General features: G+C 48.1%; 1 protein-coding gene across 1 annotated transcript; it reads right to left on the bottom strand.

The window, feature by feature from the left end:
- Positions 1–1,285: 1,285 nt before the first annotated feature.
- On the bottom strand, positions 1,286–17,237 carry Sash3 (SAM and SH3 domain containing 3). The gene is made up of 8 exons (XM_036174793.1): positions 17,030–17,237; positions 9,122–9,217; positions 8,510–8,656; positions 5,142–5,283; positions 3,820–3,968; positions 3,471–3,680; positions 3,187–3,337; positions 1,286–2,700 (listed from the first exon to the last, which is right to left on the bottom strand). Exons 1-8 carry the CDS (start codon positions 17,084–17,086, stop codon positions 2,510–2,512), a joined length of 1,143 nt encoding a protein of 380 aa, XP_036030686.1. The 5' UTR covers positions 17,087–17,237; the 3' UTR covers positions 1,286–2,509.
- Positions 17,238–18,132: the final 895 nt, after the last annotated feature.

Below are 18,132 nucleotides of genomic sequence, written 5' to 3'. Positions count from 1 at the left end.
TTTTTGTTTTGTGGTGTTGGGGATGGAGTCCAAGTCCTTGTGCATACTAGGTGAGATGAGGGATTTCCTCTGATAGGGACCTCTGGGGCAAATGATTTCTTTTAAAGCACTTTGGGCATTAGTTACTCACAATATCCATCTTTCCAGAAACTTTTGCCCTGTATTGGAGGCCAGAAGTTTGGAAGTATTACTTTGATTAAATCTAATTTACATATATATTTACAAAATACATATATATTGACACATACACTGTACACACACATACACACATACACACACACACACACACACACACACACACACACACACACACACATATATATATATATGGTTTTCTTTTTTGAGACAGGTTCTTGTTATATAGCCCAGGCTGGCCTAGAACTTTCTGTATTAGTCTAGGATGACCTCAAACTCAAGATCCTCCTTGATCACAAGAACATCCCTCATCACCTTTAGGGCTGATCTTTCCCGTTTTTATTCTGTATGTAGGACAAATTGTGGAAGAGGGAAGGTTGTGTCAAAGGGTCAGATTTCTTCTGAAGTGTCCACAACTATTGCTTGTTGGATAGAGAGAAATATAAGACATGGCCTTATGGGGGCCTTATGATGATACCTACCTGAATACATAAAATGCTCAGTGATAATAGCAATTAATCAGTCATTCTCAGGGTGTTTGTTTCTTGGGTGAAGATAATGCTCATAGCTTTCTGATATCCAGAGTTACTAGGAGCAGCATGATAGAACAGCCTGGAAGCCCCCATGCTTAGTCTGGTAGCATATCTCACTCTAATTGGCCCTCCCTAGTTCAGGTAATGCTGCACAAAGGGAGTTCAAAGGTCTCCATCACTATGTGACTTCCCAGGAGATCATGACACTTTAGTGTGTCCAGGACAAATTCCAGCTCTCCTACTCTTGTACCTGTAAAGCTCCCCAGTGTAGAGCTTTAAAAGGCTCTTGTTTAAGGGATTGTAGGAAGAGGAAAGTAGCTCTTCCTTGACTAGCTCGCAGACCCCAGCAAGGCCTGTGGATATGGGCACCTGAGCCCTGTTCTCAGTAGGGATGTTTCGAAGGGAGGATGGAACCAGCTGCAGCTTTAGATGGAAAGTTAGGTTAGCAGAGTCAAGGAGTCGTGCATCCTCGGGAAGGGGAACAATGGCTCTGAAAGGACAACACATGGATATTTTGCCGAGGTCAGCTTTAAGGACCTTTCTGTCCCTCCCCCAACCCTCTCTCCATAGGAAAGAAAACAGGAAACTAATTAAGTTCTATTTCTATTTATTGCTATTAATGTCTTTCCCCCATAACCCCTATTTACAATAATTCAACCGCTTCATCGACACTAGATTTTACCGAAGTTCCTGGCAGAAGATCAGAAGCATGCCCACTTACTAAGCAGGTAGTCCCACCTGTGATGGGCACAGTTGACCCTGCATCAGGAAGAGCTGCTCTTGCTACTGAAGTCAAGGCGGGCCAGTAACAGATGTGATGATCTCCCCACCCTTTGGAGCTAGGGTACTAAAAAAAAAAAACTTTAGCAGGGCAATGTTGGGAATAGTGGAGCCTCCAATGGCAAGCAAAAGAAGATCCACATAAATGACCAAATCTGGGCCCCAAAGAGGCACTTGTGTCATTGGAAGCCAGGTGTAGCCATCTTCAACCAGCCTGTGGAAAATCTCACTTGAAGGGGCCAAGGAACCAGTGTGAACACTTATATGAGATCTGGGCATTGTTTTAAGCTGGAAGGTGCCATTCAGTTTGAGTCACATGGGAAGGTATGATGTGGATGAGAAGAAGAAGCTAGTTCATTGGAAAGCCTGAGGCCCCTCCAGCCTCCTCAAGAAGCCCACTGGTGTCTTGGATGGTAGGCAACTGGAGAGTACATATTTAAAGGTGCAGAATGTCAGCGAGGGGGTCCTCAAAACTGCCCATTTGAATCTTGACCAGGCTAGTTCAAGTCTCATGGTGACTTAGTGATCAGACCTTTAAAATGTTGAGGATAGCAGGAATAATATGTGTAGCTTCCTTCAAACCTCACTTAAGGAATTCTAGATTCACCTGCATCCAACTGAGGTCCTTTGAAACAGACAGCTTCCCCAGGGCTATGAGACTGGTTTGAAATAGTAGTTTGGTGTTCTTCTAGCAGTGTGGCAGTGGTGTGAGAGTAAGAAGATTTGGGGTGTCTTGGTCTTGGGGCATGGCTAGGTCCCTTGATGCCCCACTTGCATGGCCATAATGGGAGAATGGGAGGTGCCAGAAGGGCCCATACTGTCAGTCACTGGTGGAGGGAGAGGGTCCAGAAGGTGAGAAATGCCTTTGGGCAGTCCCTTATCCACTCTATTTGAGCCTGTAGCACTGTAGCACCCTGGCAGGGCCTTCAGCCATAAGCCTCCCTGGTGAAGCAGGGCCAGATTCTGTACCAGTCCTCTGATCCTGAGCCATTGTGGGAGGCCACACCCATGCCTGCAGTCTCTGCAGCTAGGGCTCAGCCTTGGCCTTTGCCATCTTCATTTCAAGGTGCCCCCGCCAGGGAGAGACCCTGCAGCTGCTCCTCTGTGCCTGCCAGCTCTGATTCATCACGCCCGCTCTCAGAGCCCTCAAAGCAGCCAGAGTCACGTGGGATGTCCACCTTGGGTTCTGACACTGTATGCAACCCAGGCTCCTGGCTGCTCTCAGCACCCTCTTCGGCCTCTTCACTGCCAGCTGCCAGGAATGAAGACAAAATGGAGGGGCTGGGTCCTAAGCTGGTAGGGGGTGGAGGTGGGAGTGGGATAGCAGGGTGTTTTGAGAAGCCTTGGGGCCTGGTCATGGGCTGGGACCCCTGGGCAGTCTCCTGTAGGCAGTCAGCTCTGCCTTTCTTCTCCCCAGTTCCGGCATAGAAAGTGGGAGCTGTTCCCAGGCCCAAGAGCTCACACATCCCTAGCACTGAGCTGGAGCCAGGCAACCTGGACTCCGGGCCAATAGCTTCACGAAATCCCTTGCCTTCTCTGGCCTTAATCTCCCCTCTGATTCAAAGGGAGCTGGTTAGGCCTGACCACCCCTATAACTTGCCCCCCACCCCCAACAAATTTTCCTGGAAACTCCAATTCAAGTGTGGAAAAGTGCCTTCCTTCTGCAAAGTGGGGCTCTGGGGCAGAGCATAGTCAGAGTACAGGGTCTCCAATGCCCACCCCCACCAAAGCGACTCACTGTCATAGTCCAGCAGCAGCTCTGCAGCCGTGAGCAGCTTGGCCCGGTGCTGTGGGTCCGTGATGTTCAGCTCATTGAGGTGTGTTTCCCTCAGCTCTTTGAAGTCTTCCAGTGTCTGGTAGCCATTGAGCAGCAGGGTGGATGTGTGCTCCTGGGGGCAGAGACAAGCCATCAGCAGTCTCCTTTATGAGTCACCCTTGTCTGGAACCTTTCCCTTCACCCCCATCCCAGTGGCAAGTATGCCTCCTTTACTCCCAGACACTAATGCAAGTCCAGACTCAAACCTCCAGGCCGATGCGTTCCAGCAGTTCATGCAGAGTCTTGGGCTTGGGCCTCTTGCCTTTGCTCTGTCGGCGGCTGGGGCGCACAGGCCCCACAGCCTCCTCAGGCAGCACGTCCACATAGATGAATTTGAAAGAGCCCAGCTTGCCATTGAGAAGGCCCAGCCATGTGCCCACAGGTGGCTTTTCTATGATCTGGATCACATCTCCTTTCTGGGGGGGAAGAGCAGAAGAGAGCAGGGGGAGGGAACACTTGGCTTCTGCTGATACTTGTCATACATTGGCTGTTTTGTTTTCTTTCTTTGTGGCTGAAGCCTGCCAGGCTCTGGAGGGACCCGGATGCCCACTTTACCTGCAGTTTCAGTGAGTCATGATCATAAGGGCTGGGAGTGAAGTCAGTGTGGACCCGAGCACGCCCACAGAAAGGCCCTGTGTACTGGGGAGCAGGCGAGTCCTCCATGAAGCTTCCAGAGCCTGGGCCGGGGCTACAGAGTTCACTGCCTGAAGGAGATGGGCAGAGAGGAAGCATGTCTTTGCCCCAAGGCAGCTGGGGCAGGCAGTGCCCAGAAGGGGCACTACAGGAAGGTCCCGAGGAAACACCCTGGTGACAGAAGCTGCGTGCTCACGGGAAGAGCAGAAGTGGTTCATCCCCTTAGCCACTCTGGTGAAGCATAGCTTTTTACCTCCAGGGCTTCAGACAATGAAGAGTTGGTGGCTGGAGAGCTGGCTCACCGAGACTAAAGAATGGGCAAATCCAGACCACCTCTGGGGCCCAGAACAGGTGAGGAATTGGAGGCCAGGTAGGCCAAATGACCCCCCCACACACACACACACAGACACACACACACACAGACACACACAAGGCCTCTCACATGTATTTGGTGCCACTGGGCCTACCACACTCCAGGGCTCCTCACAGGTCTCCTTACTCCCACCATAGTGTTCCTTCCACACAGGAAGTCATATCTTACAGGATCCTTTAACTTTCTCTATTTTATAAGACTTGACATTTAGTAACAAGGCCTTTTGAAAATGCAAGTGCTCTCTTTCTACCTAGGAGGGGCAGGGTGATGGGCATTTTAAGTGGATTCCAGTGGGAGGCAGAGAGAGGGTGACCAAAGTGGGGTGAGCCTGAGGGACTTCTCAGGCAAGGCACCTCTTGTCTAGCCCCTGAACTTCTAAAAGATGTTCAGTGGTGCCATAAGATCAATAAACAAAGAGCTGAGGTCCAAGAGGCTGACTGTTCAGAACTGGAAACTATCTCTGGACTTCAAGGTGAGAAGTTTCAGATACTCAAGGGCTGTAACCTGTAGGTCCCCTTGGACAGCTAAGGACAGGCTGGTCTTTGAGGACAATGAGGTTCTTCCTCTGCTTGTAGGCCTTTCCAGGCCTGAAACAGCAAGTGGAAGCCCCTGCAAAGCAGATCTGAGTTCAATACTGGGTCACTTGGCAAATGACTTCCTTAAGCCTCAGTTTCCACATCAGCAAAGTGGGGATAACAGTACAGGTCCTATCAGTTTGTGATGAAAATTTAATGTGAAGTGGTCGACGAGATTCCAGTAAGTAGAAGACAAATGCTCATTTCTCTTTCAACCTTTCCCAGAAAAGGCCCTGGCACGGCCCTAGTCTAGCTCTTTTCTCCAGATGTGGCAGATGTCCCCTCACTTCCCTTACCTGTTGAGGTCTGGCGGCTGAGTGCTGCCAGTTCACGCTGCTCCTGCTCAGAAAAGGATAGGGCCATCTTCTCAGGACCAGGGCTGTCCAGGCTGCAGTCTGGAGATGTTGGGGAGGCTGAGCCCTCCTCCAGTGTGTCTCCCTATAGGAAGAGCGTTGGAAGTTCTGAGAAGCTTTGCTGTGGTAATACAGGCCAGTCCCCAGTGTAGTGAAACTGGGCATGAGCTTCGTTCAGATCACAGTTTTGTTAGCTACAGGCTCAGTGACCACATTCTGAACCTCTTTTGTAAAAATGAGGATGGCAGGCCCAGTTCTCTTATGTCACAGAAAGAGACCCCCAGGGCATAGAGTGGACATATTTTGTCAATTCCCAGTGTTGATGGATATGAAGAAGAGGCCAGAGCGACTAAACTTGGACTTGGGGCTGTTGCCATGACCCAGTCAGGCAGACAATTTTGTCTGAGAACAATTGTCCACATTCTTGCGTGCCAGGCTGGCCTGCCATTTCATTTAATCCTCACAGTAACACTTGAAGTTAAGTGGTATGGTTGGCCTGAGTTTTAAAATAGGTATCTTTGCCAAGGCCTGTGAGAAACGACAACCAAGTTGACTGGTTCCAGAGCTCCTTCTATCTCAGCTCAGTGCATCTGAGCATGGTGTTGTTTAGCAACTGGTTCTCTTTGAATAAAGGGCTGGATGATTTCCCAATTCCTATTTTGTGAATGTTCCCCATCAATGGTCAACACCTGAGTACCATTGCATGTCCCTGGATGAGTCGTCAGAAGAGATATCTAGGTTATTTCCATTATGTAGATAGTATACACACACATTAGCAACATGCATAAGAATAACAGGTTGTGCTGGCAGGAGATGATGAATTTTGAAGATTTTTTTTAGCATCACGTTTGCCCTGGCTAGTGTTATGTCAACTTGACACAAGCTAAAACCATCTGAGAGAGGGAGGCTCAATTGGGAAAATGCCTCCAAGATTGGACTGTAGGGTATTTTCTTTTCTTTTTGTTTCTTTCTTTGTTTCTTTGTTTCTTTCTTTCTTTTTCTTTTGTTTTGTTTTGTTTTGTTTTGTTTTTCAAGACAGGGTTTCTCTGTGTAGCTTTGCACCTTTCCTGGAACTCACTCTGTAGTCCAGGCTGGCCTCTAACTCACAGAGATCTGCTTGCCTCTGTGGGGATTAAAGACGTGTGCCACCACCGCCCGGCATTTCCCCCCACCCCACCCCCTAGGAGCTGAGGACCGAACCCAGGGCCTTCTGCTTGCTAGGCAAGCACTCTACCACTGAGCTAAATCCCCAACCTCTGTAGGGTATTTTCTTAATCAGTGATTGATGGGGGAAGACCCATTGTGGGTGGTGCTATTCCCAAGCTGGGGGTCCTAGGTTCTATAAGAAAGCAGGCAAAGCAAGCCAATAAGCAGACCCTGTCCATGGCCTCTGCATCAGCTCCTGCCTCCAGGTTCCTGCCCTGTTTGAGTTCCTTCCTGTCCTGACTTCCTTGAATGATGGACTACAGTGTAGAAGTATAAGTCAAATAAACCCTAATAAACCCTTTCCTCCTCAGCTTGCTTTGGTCATAGTGTTTCATTACAGCAATAGTAACCCTAATTAGGACAACCTTTGTTTTTAATAGGACTATTTGATTTACATCTCTCTCTCTCTCTCTCTCTCTCTCTCTCTCTCGTGTGTGTGTGTGTGTGTGTGTGTGTGTGTGTGTGTGTGTGTGTGTTTGGTAGTGTGGTAGTATTGGTGATCAAACCCAGGGCTTCGCACATGCTAGGCAAGTACTTTACCACTCATTTCTGTAAGTCTATAGAAGTTGATTTCTAATAAGTGTTCTATTTAGCTGGGTGGTGGTGGCACCCCCCTTTAATCCCAGCACTGGGAGGGGGCAGAGGCAGGTGGAACTCTGTGAGTTCGAGGCCAGCCTGGGCTACAGAGTGAGTTCCAGGAAAGATGCAAAGCTACATAGAGAAACCCTGTCTCGAAAAACAAAACAAAGCAAAACAAAACAACAACAACAAAAAAGAGTTCTATTTAACAACTGGCTTATGGAATTCATGATAGTTAACCAACTGCCCATACAAGCTAGTTGAGCTGGCTCCAGTATTCAAGATGCCTCCTGTAAGAGTCACATGCACAAGCAGCCCACTGAGTGCTCTAAGCTACTGGGGCTGTGCCTGCCCCTATAGCTCTCTGTATCCCCCTCATCCTGGGGCTGAATGACCCCCATTAGCAACCTCCATTTTCTCTACAGTTTTTGAGTTAATGAAGGTTCAACTAGCCAGGAGGTGGTGGTGCATGCCTTTAATCCCAGCACTTGGGAGGCAAAGCCAGGCGGATCTCTGTGAGTTTGAGGCCAGCCTGGGCTACAGAGTGAGATCCAGGACAGGCACCAAAACAACAGAGAGAAACCCTGTCAGGTTCAACCAATCTATCTCTTTCATTTTTACAGATCTATTTTACTTTTTAAATTATGTGTATATGTATGGGTAGGATGACATGGGGGGCGGTATATGCATGCCGGTGCAAGTGCCTTCAGAATTCAGAAGAGGGCATTGGATACTTTGGAGCTGGAATTACAGGTGGTTTTAAGTCACCCAACATGGCTGCTGGGAACCAACCTTTTTTTCTCTGGAAGAGCAGTACACACTCTTAACTGCTGAGCCATCTCGTTAGCCCCCCAGTCTCTTTGACTTTCTGATGGTTACAAAAGTGACACCATTCAGGGGAACCACACTTTAAATCTTGAGTTTGGATCTTTGCCCAGGCTGGCACTGTGTAGTATGATCCTCTCTGGTGATGCTGGATAGCAACAGCAAGTCATAGCTCTCCATCAGCAACAAAGCAGTGAGGGCATTGAGCACAGGACACTCTATATAGTGCTATGTTGCTAAGCTTAGTAGTGTTCATGCATTCTTGACTCGGCATTTTGAACTTAGGGCTTATCAGGATGTAACCACACGGTAAATAGAGGTGCATCTGTATTTTTCTATTTTCCTGGAATCAGGCCTATTTAAATCAGTCTCAGGGGCTTCTTCCAATCAGAGCTTTGGGCTGGATACATACAGCTCAGGAGAGTTCATCTTCCTTTCAGCTGCCCTCATTCTATGCCTGTCTTTACAGAAAGCTTCTGTTGTCCAGACTTTCATCTTTCCTCAACCTCAATCCTTCCCTAGCCAGCCCCCTGCTGCCCATGGCTGGTGGTAAACCCTGTGTCGTTCCCCCTTCCTGTTTGTATTGAGCAGCACATGCACATCTAAGTCGCAGCTATCCAGGTGATCATGTTCACACCCCTACCAGAGTGGCCTCCTTGGCCCTCCTTGGCCTCCACCCACCCTTGGATTCCAGGCCTCACCATCTCCTCTGACAGGGCCTTCACCATCATCTTGCCCATCTTCCTGTTCATGGTTCGGGAAATGACTGCCCTCCACTTCTTTCCCAACTTTTTGCCACTCTTCCCAGAGTCCTCTGGGGTAAGAACACCTGAGTCATCTTCTGGAATCTGTGATGACAAAAGAGGAGGTTGAGGGACCATGCTAACACTGGCTTGGATCTAGGTCTTAGTATACAAAGAAGTCTTCAGGATCCTGAAGTAGGTGGAGGTGGTAGGATTGAGAGCAGCCCCCGCCACCAATTCCCTTTCTCATCAGGCCCAATCCTGTTCTCATACTTAATAATTTTTTAATACAGTTATTTATTAAATTTTTTTTCATTTTACATACCAACCCCAGTTCCCCCTCCCTCCCCTTCTCCCGCATACTTAATAATTTGTGATGAATTCATTTGCTTTTTAATGTGTAATTAATACAAGTAGAACGCTTGGGCCCAGAAATTTGGTGCCTAGGAGAGAGAAGTGGCCCTTCTGTGTTAAGGAAGCTTTGTCCCAGAGACACTAATACCTCCTGTTTCCCCGCCGCTATTCCACCCCCACCCCACTCAATATACTCCAAGAATCTCTGAAACTCACATTATCATCCAGGTTAAATTCCTTCTCGCTCACCACAGGGGAGCTGGGCTTGGATTTGCCAAAATCCTTGAAGCTGCTGGAGCGCTGCAGTGAAAGCTGGAAGAAGCAGAAATGATGTAATCATTGGTGCTAAAATGGCTGCCCAAGGGTGGATCTCTTCTCCCTCGTGGGCACATACACCCACATCAGGGCTGGGCAGAACAACAGAAACCGTGAGGTGAAGGGACAAGATGAATTGTTCTTTATTCTATCCCTGGCCACAGAACAAAGGACTTCTGGCCTCAGGTGCCTCATACCTCAATGCAGCTCCAGGCCTAACTCCAATTCCCACCAGCACCCAAAGTTTGATCTCAGAACGCTGGCATAAAAGAGTCAATGGATCTGAGTCAGTGTATATGAAGAAATCGTAAGTGAACTGGGAGGAAATCCTGCCCAGAAGCATTTCTGTGGCCTCCACACTCTGGTGTGCACTGAGCCAGGTTGCTATCACAGTGACAGGGACAAATATCCAGGCCTATAGCCTGATGAACTCATGTCCTGGGAATGGAAAGACAATCCCAACAGATGCCTGGCGTGACACTTTCTAGGAAAACCACAGCAGAGGCTTACGTATAGAAGGTGCCTATAGATTTGCCTCATAAACGATTAGAACCAATTCAGTTCAAGAAAGCCACCATTTTCTCTTAATTCATCTCAGAGTTTAACCTTGGCCACTGAGGTGAGAAACTGGCCACTGCTGACTTTGCCAGTGTTTGGACTTTCAGGCATGGCCTATTGTTTGTGTTGATGAGACTATCTTCAGGAAGTGATCTTTAAGTCTCTACATGTGTACATGCTGAGATATCAGCCTGAAAACAGGACAAGACAGGTAACGGGGAGTAGCTATAGACACAAAGAGTTGAGACTAAGCCTGTGTCACGATAAACAGACAAAACCAGAAGACACACACAGGAACCAGGGGTCACAGATGGCCAGACAGATAGAGGGGATAGACTTCAGACACGCAAGATAAGGGCTGGAGGAACCAGAGCTCCAAACCCCCACTAAAGCTGAAGGTTTCACATCCTTCTTCCTACTAAATGGAGGTGTGTCTAGTGACAACCTCCCCCCCACCCAGAGCAGGGGCAATAACACTTGCCCCTCAAGTGCAATTTGTCCTAACTCCTAGAGACTACAGGGTAGCTGTCTGGTACATTTTCTGGGTCTTGACCAAAGCTGAATCAGCAACTAGGTTTCAGGGTCATGTATTCCTAAAGGTAGTTGACCAGAAACTAGGTCAGCAGTCAGGCCAAGCAGAAACCAGCTTCATCCGGGGCACATAGGAGGGTGCCTGGAGCCTCAGTTGGTAAGTTTCCTTTGTGATACCTTAGAAACCTGGAAAGGAGGGCTGTGAGTGGGTATACAGAGAGGAATATCTGACCATGGGGTGATTTCCATGATTCCCATACATTTCCTCCATCCTCCATCCTTAGCACCACCTCCCACTGTTCTTTCCTCTTTCTTTCTTTCTTTCTTTCTTTCTTTCTTTCTTTCTTTCTTTCTTTCTTTCTTTTTTTCAGAGCTGAGGATCGAACCCAGGGCCTTGTGCTTGCTAGGTAAGCGCTCTAACACTGAGCTAAATCCCCAACCCTCTTCCTTCCTTCCTTCCTTCCTTCCTTCCTTCCTTCCTTCCTTCCTTCCTTCCTTCCTTTCTTTCTTTCTCTCTGTCTCTCTCTGTCTCTTTCTTTCTTTCTTTCTTTCTTTCTTTCTTTCTTTCTTTCTTTCTTTCTTTCTTTCTTTCCCCTCTCTCCTCTACTTTCCATCTATTTCCTTTTTTTGTATGGTAGGATGCAGCTGCCTGAATAACTTCCCCCTCGTATTGCATGGAAAAGAGGGAACAGGGAGAGGGTGGGCACCAGGCTGGCTTGGGCCCAAGGAGAGCAGGCTGGGTTGCTATTTATAGGCCGATGGGCCTATTGTGGCCTTCCCTCCATAACTGCTTAACCTAGCCTCCAGAGCAGGAGGCCGAGAGTCGCCCCTGAAGCCCCAGGGACTGGTGAGGCTGGAAAGCAAGCCAGAGGGCAGATGTGAGGTGGGAAAAGTAGGCTTTGTTAGGGAAGAGTAAGCTCATTGCTGGGCTGTTCTTTCTCCAGACCTTTTCCGGTCATTAATTTGCAGGCTGGGAAACTTGGAGGAGAGGCCCTTGACTCCCAGGCTCCTGCGATGGCCCCTCTGTCTAACTTCAGCCCAAAGCAGGAGATAACCCAGAAGGGCCATGAAGATAATTCTGGGGCTTGGGCCCACCCAGCTGGCCATTCCTTAATCCAGATAAATAAATAGGACAGGCACATGATCTTCAGGTGATCAGTGGCAAGAATGAGCTAAGGTGGTCTTTTACCAGACCTTCCTCCATCCTCTGGGGCAGCTGCAAATATCCTGGCTGACTTTTGCTTACCCTGGGATAACCTAGCCCAAAGGTGAGTTGAAATCCATGAGCTCATTATTATTTTTTTTTATCTGTCTTCCCTTTGGGGTAAAGCCTGGCTGTGAGCCGTGCAGGCAAGGAGGAAGTCCCATGTACTTGTGGCTTCTTTTTCAAGTCTAGGGAGAGCATGTGGGCCTCTTGGAAACAGCTACACTTTGGGCATTGGGCGTTGCTAAGTTCAACTCTGGTATGACTCTGGTATGTGTGGCCTCAGATGACTTACTTAACCTTTCAAACCTCAGTTTCTTCTTTTCTGACACTGACCAGCTGTGTAAGTTACTATTTTCTCTGTGCTGTTGTGTCCTCATTAGTCAAATGAGGACAAAACCCTCTACTGCACTGAGCTGGTGTCAAGATGAACCGAGTACCCGTCCAGCGCCGGGAGCATCACCGGGCATATCTGGCCCTTCTGGGATGCTGCTTTATGTTTAGCTTTTTGTATGACCCATCTGCAAACTTTTTGTTTGTTGTTTTCGAGACAGAGTTTCTCTGTGTAGCCTTGGCTGTCCTGGAACTCACTCTGTAGACCAGGCTGGCCTCGAACTCACAGAGATCCGCCTGCCTCTGTCTCCCGAGTTCGAGGATCAAAGGTGTGCGCCACCACACCAGGCCTTACCTACAAACTCTTAACCTGTACGTTTCCCCACCTAAAACACTCTATACTTTTAGCAACTGCCAGAAAGAAACATCCTCTTGATTTTAGTTTATTTGGAGACAACACAAATGTCCATCAACTGTAGAGTGGATTAATTGTATCAGAGTCATACAAGAGGACAGTAACCAGCAATGCAACTATCTCAGCAATATTTATTCCAAAAATTTGAATAAATCTCACCAACATACAGTTAATGAAAACTGGTCAGCTTCCCCCCAAAGTATGACACATAATTCTTCCTACACAAAGTTCAAAGAGTAGAGGAACTCATTTATGCTGTTGGAAGTCAGGAAAGTTACTCTTGGGGAAGAGATTTATGTGGTGACAGATAGTGTTGTAAGAGAAACTTCTGAAATGGTTTACTTCTTGAGCTGAGTGCAGCCTCCCTGGGAATATCCACTTTATGGAAACTCACCATGTGGATATCATACTCAGGTAGAAAAACGTGGTTTCTACTCAAGTTTCTAAGGCAGCACCCCTTACAGAAATTTTTCTGTGATCATCCCTCATAGCTTCACCCTGTCGCGGGCGGCTCACCTTTCCTACATATCCCCTGAATTGCCCTCTAAGCTACTTCAGTGATCTAGGCCCTAGCCTCTGTGTGTATGTGAAACCATCAAAGAAACTGCCCATATGCCCAGTAGCCTTCCAGGTTCTTCACATGTGACAGCCTACTCCAGCATCACCAACTCCATATTACATCCCCATCTCTCAGTGAAGGAAATGGAGATGGAAAGAAGTGTTCTAGGCAGAGTTCCATGACTTATCATGGAGACACAAGAGCAGGGCATTCCTAAACCCAGGTCTGGGGCTTGACACTGGAAGGCCATGTGCATTACGGTGCTGGTCCCCACCTCACAGCTAGCGCATTCACTCACTCCCACACCAAGATGGAGATGGACTGAGGACAGTGCTGAAAACGGGTACTGTCCGCCTGCAGGAGGGCAGGTGGGGGCAATTGTGGAGGAAGGCTCGGGCTTTGGGGGGAATGCACATTTAAATAGACTCAGGCACGAGATGGGGTAGTCCTCCACACTGAGCTAGGAAGCATTTGAAGGAGAGTGAGAAACGAGGGGTGATGTAGTGGTGGGTGCATTCATAGCTGTTCTGGGAGGCAAAGCAGAAAAAGCCATGGAAGGTCCTTGTGGACAATGGGGAGCCACAAGTTGAATAACATTTATCTGAAATGCTCAGGACCAAAAGTGTTCCACATTTCAGATTTTAGTTTTTGAGATAGTGCCTCTTGTAGCCCAGGCTGGCCTCCAATTTGCTATGTAGTAGAGGATGACCAATATTAAGATTACATCTATCGCTACCATATTCAGTTTCTGTGGTGCTGAGGATTGAACTGAGAGTTTTATGAATACTAGATAAGTACTCTAGTGACTGAGCTACATCATTAACCCTTCCAATATAAAAAATTTAATATTTACATATATAATGAGATATTTTTTCAATGAGACATCTAAACATTAATTTCATATATTCCATATTCCAATGGTCTGCCTCCCATACAGTTTGGTTTTTGTAAGAAGTAAACTTAAACAGAGGTGCTAGATGTTGAAAAGAGTAAAGGCTATTTTTCTGAACTGTGCAAGCCAGTTACGGAGACTGTTGAAGTTTCTTTTTTGTTTGTTTGGGTTTCTGTTTTTTGTTTTTTGTTGGTTTTTTTTTGTTGTTTGTTTGTTTTTTGAGACAGGGTTTCTCTGTGTAGCTTTGGAGCCTGTCCTGGATCTTACTCTGTAGACCAGGCTGGACTTGAACTCACAGAGATCACCTGCCTCTGCCTCCCGAGTGCTGGGATTAAAGGTGTGCGCCACCAACGCCCGGCTATGTCATTCTAGAAGTGTGACATGGGGAACAATACTCTGGTGTTGGGGAAGAGATGAGAAGAAAGACTGGAAGGAGGCAACAGCCTCGCACTTGAACATGCGCCTCACTCGGTTCCTTTCCATTTCCCCTAGAGGGAGGCTAGGTTTCATTAGAGAAAGGCTGTCTTTAGGAGACACAAGTCCAGAACAAATCCCTCTCCGTTTCTTAGACCTTGGCCCTGATGTTTGATTGAAGTAATAGCAAAGGGAATGCGGTGCAAACTTGAAGATCTGCAAGTATCCACAGGACAGCTAAGGACCAAACCTTCCCACTCCGGAGCATCCTCCATCCTTCATGAACCACAACAGCTGCCATGTTCTCAACCTACTGTCCCCAAGGCCTACCTCCTCCTCTGTTCTGTTGGCTTGTCTCTCAGACCCCAGATTTCTGGGTGTTCCCCCATGGAGTTCTCCTACTGGTACACTGAATCTTGTGCTTGTTACTCTCTCCTAGTGCTTCTGAGATCAGTATTGGGCCAAGGGAGTGCAGAGAGGAGGTAAGATTATGAAATTAAGCATCTTGGCTTGGATCCCTGCAACTTACTAGCTGCGATAGTTCGAGCAAATTTCACCAGTCTGGGCTTCTAGTGTGAAACCAGTATAAAAGCAACACCTGTCCCTACTCTTCAAGGTTGCAGTGAAAAGTCAGCAAGTTAAGCCATGACTAGAGTGCAGAGCACAGCACATGGCCTCTGATGAGCCTTCTCTCAGTGGTGGCTCTCCAGAGGTCTTGTTTCCTGTACTTCAAGGATGGAACCATGGGTTATTCTTTGCAGCGTGTTCCCTCTCTTGGCTCATGCCAAAGCAAGCACCTCCTTGTAGGCAGGAGTGCACACGTGACAGAGTGCTTTCACAACTATTATTTCAGTGATCCCTACCTCTAGATCAGACTTCACCTTTTCTTTCCGAGGTGAAGAAACTGAGGCCCACCAGAAGTCAATGAACTGTCCAGGGCCCTAAGGCAGAATACAGCAGGATTCCAACTCCACTTCCTTGCCCCCCCTCCCCGCCCTGCACATTCTCACTGGCAGAAGGAGGAGATGGGACATGTGAGAGAAGCTTTCTTTGTCTTTGTTCATTCCCTTCTACCATGTCATCTGACAATCAAAGATGGAGCTGGCTGGCTGTTGGCCTTGGGAAGATGCCACATCTTCTGGAGTTTAGTTGTGCTAAGGGCATTTTTATAGTATGGGGCTTTATAGTACAGTGTAGAGGCAAGCTCTTGGCTCCTGGAGGCTGGTGTAGGCTCTAACAGGGGTGTGGTGCACTTTGCATGGACTACTCTTCCCTAAAGGATGCGAACTGAAGACTTTTCTAGAAAAGGTCTGGAGGAATTCCCAGAGGCCCATCTGCCAAACAGAATCTGGGTAATTGGAGCCAAGAGAGAGGAAAGGGATTTCTCATTCTGTGAGCCTCAGAGCCAAGAGAGAGAGAGAGGAAAGGGATTTCTTGTTCTGTGGGCCTCAGAGCACCTCTGCCTGAGGTAGAATAGGGTCCTAGTATCACAGTGGGAACCCTTTCTCAGACTTTGCTCCAGCTTGATTCTCCTGTGGTTTGGGGCCTACTAGTGTCTACACAGCAGTCTCTGTTTCTCTCATGAGCTAGAGAGCAAGGGGAAGTAGCTTGGCTCTGAGGAGTGGCAGCCAATGGCAAGCCTTTGGGGCCTAGTTTAGGCGGGGAGGGAGGGAGGGGGGAGGGGGGATAGGGCCCTGTGTGAAGATTCACAAATCTCCCCCTCCTCCAGCTCCCAGCACTGCAGCCTGTGAGAAGCAGCTGAGGTGGGGTGAGTGCAGTCAAAAGTGGCAACCACCCAGATCCTCAGAGATGGGACAGGATGCACACCCCAGTGCTTCGAGCCTGTTTCTCAGCTGTCACCCTCTGTCTGGGAACTGACAAGGGGGCTCCCCCATAGTGTACCTGAATTGAATCCCAGGGGAAACTTGTAGGGCACAGTGAGTCCTGGAGGCCCTGACTATGGCTTGGGCGCTTGGATCTAGTCAGGCCTGCTTTGGGATGTTTCTGTGCTCTCGCTAGACATGCAGGCCAGACAAGCTGATTGCCTGGGAGAATCCTACCATAAAATGAACTCTCTACATACAATCAGAGAGATCTGGATATAACAGAGTCTTCAAGAATCTTTCCATCTAGCTGCTGTCTCAGGAAGATGAACATCTCAGCCATCCATGACAGCTACCTTCCTTCCTGGCCTTTGAAATCTCCCTCCCCCAACAAAATTTTCCTCCTCAGTTCTCACACCTACTCACCATGTCATCAGCTTCATGTCTCCTTTTTCATAAGTTCTCCCTGCCCAGAAATAACTCGTATAACCCTCCCGAATTCCACTGTGTTTTGGTGGGCCCTTCTCCTGCGTCTGAAAAGCACCTATTGCCTCATCTCCAGTGGCCTGGGGAACTGTAGTAGATATGTGCCCAGTGGGCAGGGGCTTGGCTCCTGACAAAACGTAGGCAGCCTGGGCCACCTTGGTTGGGTAGGCCAGTGGGGCCCTTTGAATGAGATGGTTCCCAAGAGGACACACTTGAACAGAACCAGGTTAGGGGAGACAAAATTAAGTATGCTCTTGGGATTCAGCTTGAGCTCTGTATTTTGTAATTCTCAAACTGAAGACTGTGGTTCTAGCCCTTACATTCTTTAGTCCCACTGTTGTAGGGTTGCACTTCTAAAAGTTCAACTCATAGCTCTATATGCCAGAGTTTAAACAGTGTCTTCGTACTTTTCCTACTCCGGTGACCGTTGAGCCCATGCCTTTTTTTGGCGGTGGGGGGGGGGGGGAATGGCCCTCACCTACAAGCTCAACATACAGTCTTGGTTCAACTTCCCCCTACCAAGAGTCCAGGAGGGGATTGGTGGAGAGAGTGGAGGAGGACAGGAAGGAGTGAGCGCTCAAAAATGCTCCTCACCTTTTTCTTCTGAGTGGGCTCCTTGTCACTGGCGTTGGAGGGTTTGCGCCGCAACATGGTCCTCTACTGTGACGCCACTCCTGCTCCGTTCTCCAAGGTGCTGAGATGCAAAGACCTCTTGCTCAGCCTCACCAGCAGCAATCAGGTGGCACGGCATAGACTGAGCCTCCGGCTGCCACTGTTACTGCTGCAGTGGCAGCTTGGGGGTGAGGGCCATGGACACCCAGCAGCAGTAGCAGCAGCATACAGGAAACCTTGCCACGTGACCTACTCTTACAGCAATCATGGCCCCTGCTGGCCTCTAGGGAGGAAGGAAGTCCCAGCTTCGGTCTCCAGAGATTCTGATGCAGACAGATCTTGAGTTGAACAATCAGAGAAAAGCCATTCACCAGCAGTTCTTTACTCTCTGGCTTATTCAGGCTCTAGCCTCACTAATTAAACTTCAGAAACCAGACCATGAACAATCTCTCTGCCTGCTACGGAATTAAATGCCCTCAGCCAATTGGCAAATTCAAAGTCATTACTGCGATTATAATTATTCTGATGGTCACCCCTATGACTACTATCTCTGTGGCCATCACGACTGCTCCCATTACCAGATAGTCACTACTCCTACAACCATGACCTCTACAACCATCATCCTCCTTACCACCCCCACTGCTATCAGCACACCTTAGCCATGATAGATAGAGTTGCCATCTCATCAGATATTTCCACTGCTTTTATCATTCTTATAGTGGTCACCCTTACAAACATTGCATTCATGATGCTCTTGGCACTACAACCTTCAAAAGCCTTGTATCCACAACTCCTACAGCGATCATCCCAGCAACAATCCACATTTCCATCAGCACACATATGGCTCTCATTCTAGAGGAGGTGTGCCTACACTCAACACCCCTCAGCTGTCACACAAACTGATCACAAGAACAACTGAGAAACATTTGCAGGCAATGTCATGTCAACAATAGGTGCCCCACTCAAAAGGCATTTATCAAATGCTTATTCACCACACCCATCTTGGAATTATGATCGGCAGATGATGATGATAACAATTGTGGTGATGATTTGCAGTGCTTAGGGGTCTAACCGATGTCTTACAT

This window comes from Onychomys torridus, chromosome X, assembly GCF_903995425.1.
Source record: "Onychomys torridus chromosome X, mOncTor1.1, whole genome shotgun sequence".
NCBI lineage: Eukaryota > Metazoa > Chordata > Mammalia > Rodentia > Cricetidae > Onychomys > Onychomys torridus.
This window is presented reverse-complemented; position numbering and strand designations above follow the sequence as displayed.